Consider the following 9,515-nt stretch of genomic DNA (forward strand, 5'->3'; position numbering starts at 1 on the left):
ACGAAGGAATCGCAGTTCTTCTTATTCTTATTTTTAAGATTCCTCCATCTTTCACACAAATATAATTAAATCGCTCATATTTTTCAAAAGCCTCCAAGATACTGTAAAATGGATTCCACGACTGTTAAGAGTATTAATGTATCACTTTGATGGGACCAAAGATTGCAGGATATCAATTGATATTTCTGGTGAGGGAAACTGTTCTCACTTTCGTTTGGTCATTCAAACAAGATGGTGGAAAGGATGATGCACAAGGCACAGGTATGTTGCACACAAGTTGGAAAACTGCAACAAAGTAAACCAAAAGACATCTATGTAGAGCAGGTAACGCTTAAGTAGTTACCGGCTGTAAATTGTGGTCCTTATCTATTGTTTGAGGGGGATTTCCATTTTGGAACTATGCTTTTATGTTGAATCTACAGCAGATTCACACTTCAACAAAAACAAGGTTTAAATGTAACAGTAGTTTGCAGGTCTGTTGTAGAGTCGCATGCATTCCTCCTGGTGATGCTACCAAGTTAACCGAAAGTTTTAGAAACAGGAAAAACAGGAAACAACAAGAATATGAAGACTGCACAGATGAGCCGCGCTTGATGGAGCTCATGTCTGTGGTACAAGGGAGGCTTAATACAGACTCACCCATTTTCAACACCTAACATTTTAAACTCTTTGTGAAAACAATGGACTCTTATGGACACAAACAGTAGTTGGCATGATCATGCACATCTTGCAAATGTCTACGGGTTGGCAAGCTGCACCTCGCTGAGTTTAGCTATGTGACGGTATTGGTGAGTTGATCAATGGCAGCTGTTTTGTGGGTAGAGGGTCCTTTCCTCACTATTCATGAGGTTTCCTGATGAAGGAAATTGGAGCCGGTCTGTAACACTGTTTCAGGTGTTACATACAACTTTTGTTTAACTTGGGTTAAGGCTCAGTGTGAGGTGGTGTGACGGAGGACAGCAGGAAGTGCTTGTAGGTTGTTCATCCTCTAGTTGTGCGCGGTCTTTGAGGACTACTGCAGTGCGGTACTGGGACGACGGCCTTTATTGTCCAGCCATTGGAACTAGCAAGATGATGAACTCTTTCTGGGGGATAGTTAGGCAGATATCGCTTGGCACAAACCTAATGTATCTCAATTTCCTTTTCCAGATCATTACCGCTCTCGAAGAAGATCCCACAGCGCAGAAGATGCAGCTTGGCTACCGACTGCAGCAGATTGCAGCGGCCGTAGAGAACAAAGTCACAGATTTGTGACCAGCAATAAGCTGCATTTCGAGGACTGGCCAGATGGACAGATGGACGAGGCCGTCAGATTATTGGCAAAACTCACCCTTTTCAGACAAGCCCGAACTGCCTGGCTGTTCAAAAGTGTGAAGTTATGTCTGCCATATTCCTGTTGTATTCTTGCAACAACTTCACCACCACAAGGCTTCAGTCATAATGGCACCATAGTCAAAAATTGTCTCAAACTCTTGGGTCGATTTTTATAAAATCGCGTACTGTGTGATGTTGTCTATTGGAAGGAGACAGACTCCAAAAACTATGGGCATTTGTGAAGGGGGAGCCTGCTTGAATGCAACTGCTGCCCTTCAATTTTAAAGAATATATATATTTTTTTACAGGTTTTGCTTTCTTTAGGAAATTGAACTTTGATAAAGGAAGTTTTTTTTCATCTTACTGTCGCTGGACCAAGCTGAGCTCAGGACTGTGCAGCAGCGCGGCTGCTTCCTACTCCAGATGTTTTTAAAGATGTGCCAAGTTATTTGTTGAAAACACAAGTTTCCAGGCGAGATTGGTCTAAGCTGTAGACAGACCTGCCTCTTCGGCTGGCCTGTGACTGCCGTATTTTCAGTGTCTTGTCCCAGACCAGTGCAGGGGCACCACAGGATTTCTGGAGAGGCGGAACCGTCGGCACGGCGATGTTGGCTCATGGTTGCACTGCTCTGATGTTCTAGGAATGATTCTGCTAAACCTTGTTGGGAGTCCATCGTTCATGTCTCACATATCACCCTGACATGTGGCCAGCTCCATTCCAAGCCTACTTATGTTTCACCGCCGAACGCCTGTCGTGAAGTTTTCCAGTTTCTTTACACGCATGCTACCTGTGCAGATATTGTTTTGACAGCCAAACACTTTAATTAACAGCACGTTTTCTAGGAAGAAAATTTGGACCCGAGATTGTTAAATCATTTCAAAAAACAATGTCGCAGAATCGGGTTGTCTGACTTTTTTTTTTAAGTTGCATCAGTCAAGCACCTTCCCATCCACACAGGTGACACCTAGGACTTGAGGCCAGGTGCAGCGCAAATACCTGTTCCCTTGCCATTATCCGTGCATTGCATCAGTGCAGCGGGCTGGCGCTAAATACGCATTATGGCGGCGCAAGTCCTGCGTACATGGCAGACTTCTGCAAAACAGGCCAGACTTCCAATTTACTTTAATTGTTGTTCTTGTAGCTTAAGTCATATTATTTTATTGGAATTAGGTTTTTAAAATGATGAAGTAACAAGACATTTCAACTGAAGATGTTCTAGTTTTACTGCAGATTGTCCAGCCAGCTAACTGATTGTTGATGTTCGTAGGGGCTCAGGGCACCCGTCCACGTCCCCCCAGCCCTCTACCCTTCTGCCCCAAGACCTGACCAAGTGGAGTGGGTGGGAGAAGAAAAGTCACTGTCTTGTGTTATACATTTTTGGTACTTAGGAGCCGTGGACGGCCCGTTCTGTATGTTCTAACACTGCACTAAATAACCTAGAAGCTTATTTATAATTCCGTTTGTGGGTCTCGCGCTCTGTAAACGCTCTTTCTCCAAACAAAACACACTGCTCTATCCCCTCTCAGAGCAGAGTTCTTTATTTTAGGCACCTCTGCTTCCTAGAATTGCAGCTGTAAATAGAGTAGGGACAAGAAACGTATTTAAGTACTAAAGAAGGATTGTAATTTATTTTTAAGATAGCATTTAGTATCAACAGGTGTCTCTTTCTGTCTGATCTGTCATTGGCAAAGACAAAAGTCATCTCTGGTTTTCTTTTTCTTTTCTTTCCATCTTTCTACCAGAACCCTATATTGATGCCATATTTTCTCCCATTTCCCTGTTTATATTCCTTTCACTGCCTCACCTCTCGTCGAAATCAATTTCCTTCCATTTCTTTTCTACTCCATTTCTCTCCCACTCCCCTCCGCCTGTATATCTTTACCTAGTTCTTGTTCTACTCTTGTCTCTTTCTCTTTCGCAGCGGTTCTCTTTCACTCCTCTCTCTGTCTATGTCGCTCTCTTTCTCTTGTGCTCTTGTTTTCTTTGATTCGCCTGCTTTTTTCTTATTTGTCTTCTTTGCCTGTCTACAGTCTCTCCGCCTCCCTCTCTCATGTACTCTTTTTCTTGTTGTGTCTGTCTTCCTGCTTTTTCTCATTCTATTTTCTCCTCTCTCCTTCTCCCTCTGACCGTCTCTCTTTCTCTGCTCTCTCCTCTTCCCTCTCTCTTTCCATTTCCCAATGTCTTTCTCACACCTTCATTTTCTTCCTCATCTTTACCTCTCCTTGTCACTCTTCGGTAAGTCTGTTACTTTTTAACTCTCAGCAGCAGTTTTATCCCATTTCCCAGATTCTCTGTGCTTGACGATCAGACTAGAATGTGTGATCACTTTAATATGAAAATAAAGACTTGACAATAAAGCAGAATTTTATGACATAGTACGATAACCATTTGTAAATCATGGCCGCGAAGGTACGGACGTTCGGATGACATGGGAGAAGCTACTTTTGTTATGTTAGACCATCTTTGTAAATATCTCACTTCTAGGATCTAAACGATTTTAATAAAAAGAGTTCTTACACAAGCTATTCAATAAATTGAAATAATGTCCGTAAGCTGGTTTCTGGATTTCTGATGTGCATATTAAAGAAACAACTAATCCATACTGGAGCAGAAGGAGTAGTGAAAGTGTGTGTGTCTAACCAGCAGGTAGGGGCCTGCCTACTTTCTGACTCTTTCAGACTTTCTTTCAAAAGCTCACCCTCTCCACTAGCAGTAGGGTCAGCTTGTTTCAAGCTGGGGCCCTCTTATGGTGCTGCTGTAAGGCAGCTGCCTACAGCCAGCGTAGTGTACAGCTAGCACTAGTGTGAAAGGTAAGCCACGAGCAATGCCGTGAAAGTGTCTTTATACTTAAGTGAAACTGTCAGTTTAAACGTGACATTTTAAACTAAAACAAAACCCACTGAAATTCACCAGTTCTAGTTAACTGAAGTAACAATAACTCAGGTCCTCGCCATGCGCTGCTTACACCCTCACCTATTACATCACTCATAACATGTTCTATGACTTCAACGATAACATCATTGGTGATATCTGAAATTACATTATTGATGACATCACTGTGCATGGCGGGGCCAAGCGAGTCTCCATGTGCCGCAGTGAAAACTCAAAACTTTACTCTGCTTTAAGCCCTCAAACCAGATGGGGCACCTTGAATTATTCTCAGAGGGAGTTATATGAGTAAAAGGTTCTCCTAACGCCAGGATCCTGAAGGAATCTACTGACAAAAATGCTAAACAAGACAAGATGTTTAGTTTATTATTGATAATGTTAAACCAATGCCAGAATGCCCCCAACCCTGCTTCAAGGTGCAAAGACTCCTGCAGCCAGAGGACTTTGTAGAGACTTGAACTGTGGGTTCTTTGCTTAACTGCCAGCCAATGCAGGCCTCAGCGGCTGTCTACCGCAGGGTCGAACATCCAGAGGTGTGGAATTGTTTGGACAGCAACGTTTTAGACTCGCCACCATTTGCTCCTTGTCTAAGTCCTTCAGTCAGCAGACAACCACTTTATTGGAGACACTTTTAGTATGTATGGTAAGATCTTCCTACAAGGTGCAACAGATGGAAACAGCCTACAGATACTCCACTGGCATGCCTCTTAAACAATGGTTCTTGTTCTAAAATGCCTTCCAGGGATATACCTTTGGTTCCAGTTGCTAACAGATCCCCCACGATGATAGGCCAGGGTACACTGTCCAATCATAATTCATAATCAAAACCTCTGTTGGCAAAACCAAGTCCCCATCAGCATCAACTGGAATACCTACTGCACATGCCACATGACTAGAAAACCTGCAAAGTATGTTTGCAAAACGGAATACCCATTAACGTATACATGGACAGAAAAATATGCATAATCAAACTGTGAGCAAAACCTGCGCACTGGCATCCCATAGTTTTCAAGGTTTCGCTAAACTGGCAGCCTGGATCAAATAGGAGTAAAGCCGGTACCCACCCTTTACTGACCGCACCCCCCACTCTGTCTCCCTGGACAATCAGCAGTAGACCCAGGGAAAGGAACAATGGACGACAGAGACAGAACCAGAGACACTGGCCATGTTGATGCTGCCTGGTCTTACTGCTGAGCTCAACATGTTCTGCAGAGGCATTAATATCTAGAACAAGACATAATTATTTTAGTATTTTCTCAATTATCTTATTCTTCACTGTTTCTACAATGGTGTATGACATACCTTGTGGCAATCTCTGCCTAACCCACTCTCTATGGTTGGTAAGAACCATGTCCTACTTTAGCTGAAATATAGAATAAACCTTTGTAAAAAAACTAAAAACATAAAGTAACCTGAATTGTAACGCTTGTTCCTATATTGATAACTAATTTAATTGACTTGTAATCAAGTGTGTGATCAGAATGGTTCTCAACATCCATAGTTCATCTGCTGTCACATAATGAATACACTCTAGTGTGGTGCTTTCTTTCCTGACACTATGCATTCACTTCCCAAGCCTGGCAACACCGTAATACCATACACAATTCAAGTAGTATAGCCACGCCTGTACGAGGTTAGGATTCACCAGTTCCTCTCATGAAGAAGTAAGAAGGCTGACTCCAGTACAATAAGAGTTTGGCATCCTTGAAAGAATGACCCCAGTAATAATATGCATATTGAACTCTCAATCCTTGATCGCAAGTGTTATCCAGAAAACGTATCTAAATCAACAAGTCCCTGATAACTCCTGATGAAAGTGCAATACATTTCAATCTCTCGGCAACAAGGTCTCAGCTGCAGCAACTAAGTCGCACTTAATCTCTATGGATCTAAGATGGCTGTGATAGTCCTGTGGTACTTTTGGAACTGTAGTTTGCCCTGGCTCTGCTTGTGTAGTGCAAACATTAGTGATCTGAAGCCTCACGCCAGTGGATCCCTCGCTCTGGATAAACTGCTGAGCTGCCAGCAATGGACTAGTCGAAATCCTCTGAAGTTTAGAGCAGCAAGTCTCTTTGCCCGTCCGCAAACACCGGTGAGTGTTGGCCATACATCATGATTTCAGCACAACTACATCCACCACGCATCAATGTTCAAAAGTGTTTGCAAACACACTTAAGGTTTCCAAGCAAGGAACAACATTTGAGCATCCAGACGAAAGGGTGAGTAGAAGATAGAGTGCAATGAAGAGTGGCAGTGTCACTCGTTGTCGCTGATCCTGGGGCATAAGAGGCAACGGGTGGGCATTACCACTTGCCACTCACTTTTACTTACAACTGCTCAGCAGAGCTTGGCGTGACTGCTGCCACAGACCACATTCAATTTGGCATCCCACCTCTCAATACCTCTCATTTGGAGAGGAAGAAGAATTGTGGGTCCTATTCACAAAGATACATTTGTTAGTAAATGTTAGATTTATATGGAATTAAAAAGTTTTATGACTCCCACGAAATCACACAAGAATTCCTGTCAGAGGTAAGCCCATTTAGGTGAATGGGAAACTCTGCCACAAGTGCGGAGTGTTCCGCACCAGTGAATTCCATCTAAGGAGTGGGGAAGTGGTCATGGTAAGCCTTGGAAGTTTGTGAACGCCCATTACCTGGGAGATTGTTAGTATTAACAAGCTCCTCTCCCCGTTTTCACCCTGGCGATGCTTGTCAATTACTTGTTAATTCGTTTTTTACCCTGGCCATCTGCTACACACTCACACACGCTCACCCTCTATATTTCCTCCTGCTACAGCTATCAGATCTGTTGCCCACTCCTTGCAGAACAAACCTCGGATTAGTGGTTCCAGCCCTCTACTCCAAACAGATTCTTCCTCCCATAGCAGCATTACACAAAACATTGGTTAATCCAGAACAACTCTAATCTACCTTCTGCCCTCAAAAACCTCACAGGTTAAAGCTATCCTGTCCTAGCATGCAAGCTTCTGCTTTCTCATGCTCGCTTAGCTCCAGCTATAACAAGAACAGTCCTAAACTCTCCCACCTCTATAAATGCTACATATCCCCTGACAGCCTAACATCCTGGTGCTACCCTAGCTCTAATTCCATCAAGTCATTATTTTCTATTTTAAATTAACTAGAACCACGCATAAACAATTTGTCACACTGGCCAGAATAACAACAGAAGGCTTGTGCACCTTGTCACAAGAGAAAAATACTTCTCAATTCATTGATATCATCTGGTGTACTAAAGTTAAATGGTTCTGCATGTTGATTAAATAAACTGTTTGAATTTTCAAGAGACTTTATCATATTTTACCCACTTGCTGCAGGATGTCTTTAAAAATGAAGGTGCTCCTAAAGTTGAGCGGTGAAGGCAACATCTTTACTTCCTTTCTTTAACTACAATTAACCTTTAAATAAATGCTTGCCTGTTTATTTATCATACAGCAGCCACTGCTGCTGTTGAGCCAGGGCTGCATGTGGCCCCTGGGCCGTACCTTGAGTATCCCGCTTTTACAAAGAAGTACAATGCAAGCAGTATACCGTAGACTCTCCTGGAGATCCACCAATCAGAAGGAAGGATTGGTACGGATAATTCAAAGTGTATCTAAGAGAAATTGACTCACAATGCTTTAGAGCTGAAAGGAAAAAAAATGTATTCTTGAATATTGACTTGGAGGGAAGGTCAATGCATCGTTAAACATTTACCAGTTCATAAACCTATAGAAGGAGAGGAGTTTGGTGAATTTCAAGTTCCCTAAAAAGTACAGTAGTCAAAAGATTCACGTTTTTCTCGAACTGCAACTTGATGAATCTATTGAGACATATCTAACAGCTCCCAGAATACTGACTTTGCTTAGCAAATTACAAATCTTTACAGATCAACTTATAAGGTATCAATAAGGGGGTTAGATGTCACTACAAAACAATGCAAAGGAAAGCTTCTTTCATTAAAAAAAATTGTCACTGCCATTGAAGCAGCTATCAATAATTAATTAAGATTATAAGGAAGTATTCTGATGAACCTATTTGGCCTATGAAGACAAATTCCATTGGGAACAAAATAAATTCTGTTCTACTGAATTTTCTCCTACACAAAGCAGTTCTTCTAATTGTTGGGTCCACTCGCCATGTTGTTATTTTAAGTTTTGTCAAGTACCGAAAAAGACTTGCAATTTATGTGGAACTTTGGGACCTTTTTCAAAAGTATGTATGAAAAAGAAAATAGAAATAAGTGAAATTGAAGACACACAAAGAACAGGATCTACAGTCTTGTGTCAAAAATCTAGTTTTAAGCATGCGCTTTTCTGAATCAAAGACTACTAAGAATCCCACAGCTGCCATCGAAGTAAGAGATTTCACGTTAAATCTACTTATGAATTCATGGAGCCAGAGTCATTATCATCGCTCATTATATATTCTTAAAATACTGAAAGATCAAATATTAATTGAGTCCAATATTAAGACTGAATCTTTTAAATGAGCCAAACTTGACTTAATTGGTTAGCTTGAATTGCCTCCATCCTTTCAGGGATTATATATTACTGTTAGTGTTTTTTTGCGGTCAAAGGAAATCCAAAAAATCTTGGATGGTTACATCAGGGCATGCTTGACATAGTACGTTCTGCTGGCAAAGAAAAGCAAATTATGTATTTCAGATGAATTGTGTGAAGACTTTCAAAATCACAGTGTGTGTGGTGGTATTCAAGTGAAACATGTACACTGCAAAGTTAAGGTTCTGTTGCACAGATCCCCCATAGATCTACATGAACTGATAAATCAGCATCAGAATTTAGTCAAAGCGGGTTTAAGTCTATTAAGAATTTTTGAAATAGAAATACAACTCAAAGATGTGTCCATCCCAGTGAAGCATAGTTTAAGAAATGTTGCCCTAATTATAAGACATGTATTATCACATTAATTGCATCAGCTGCAAGTTGAATGGGGTAATTGAACCAGACAATATGTCAATATGGCTTTCCCCTATTGTAGCGGCCATAAAAAAATTAAGAATGTGTGTTGACCTTAGAGCACTTAAGCAAAAGCATCTGGGTAGATGCACACTCACTACTTAAAATGGGGGTACTCATGTTCAAGTAAAGTAATGCCACTATATTCAGCAGACTAGATCTTGAGTGAGCTTATCAACTAATTGCTCTTGTTCTTTCATCAAAACATCTAAAAGCATTTGTTACTCCAGATGGAGTTTTCCTATACAAAAGTATGCCATTTGGCAGCTGCCATTTTTTTAAAGAGTAATGGAAAAGATGTTAGGAAAATGGAAGTGTTCTTACGTTCCAAGA

At 41.4% G+C, this 9,515-nt stretch overlaps 1 protein-coding gene across 1 annotated transcript in view; it reads left to right on the plus strand.

Annotated features, from left to right (window-relative positions):
- PLXNB1 (plexin B1) overlaps positions 1–3,862 on the plus strand; it is a 469,341-nt gene extending 465,479 nt beyond the window's left edge. The window contains exon 38 of the mRNA XM_085624251.1: positions 1,150–3,862. Within this exon, the coding sequence (XP_085480377.1) occupies positions 1,150–1,254 (105 nt within the window). The 3' untranslated portion in view covers positions 1,255–3,862. The remainder of the gene's footprint in view (positions 1–1,149) is intronic.
- Positions 3,863–9,515: the final 5,653 nt, after the last annotated feature.

Source organism: Triturus cristatus, chromosome 9 (assembly GCF_964204655.1).
Source record: "Triturus cristatus chromosome 9, aTriCri1.1, whole genome shotgun sequence".
In the NCBI taxonomy this organism is placed as follows: domain Eukaryota; kingdom Metazoa; phylum Chordata; class Amphibia; order Caudata; family Salamandridae; genus Triturus; species Triturus cristatus.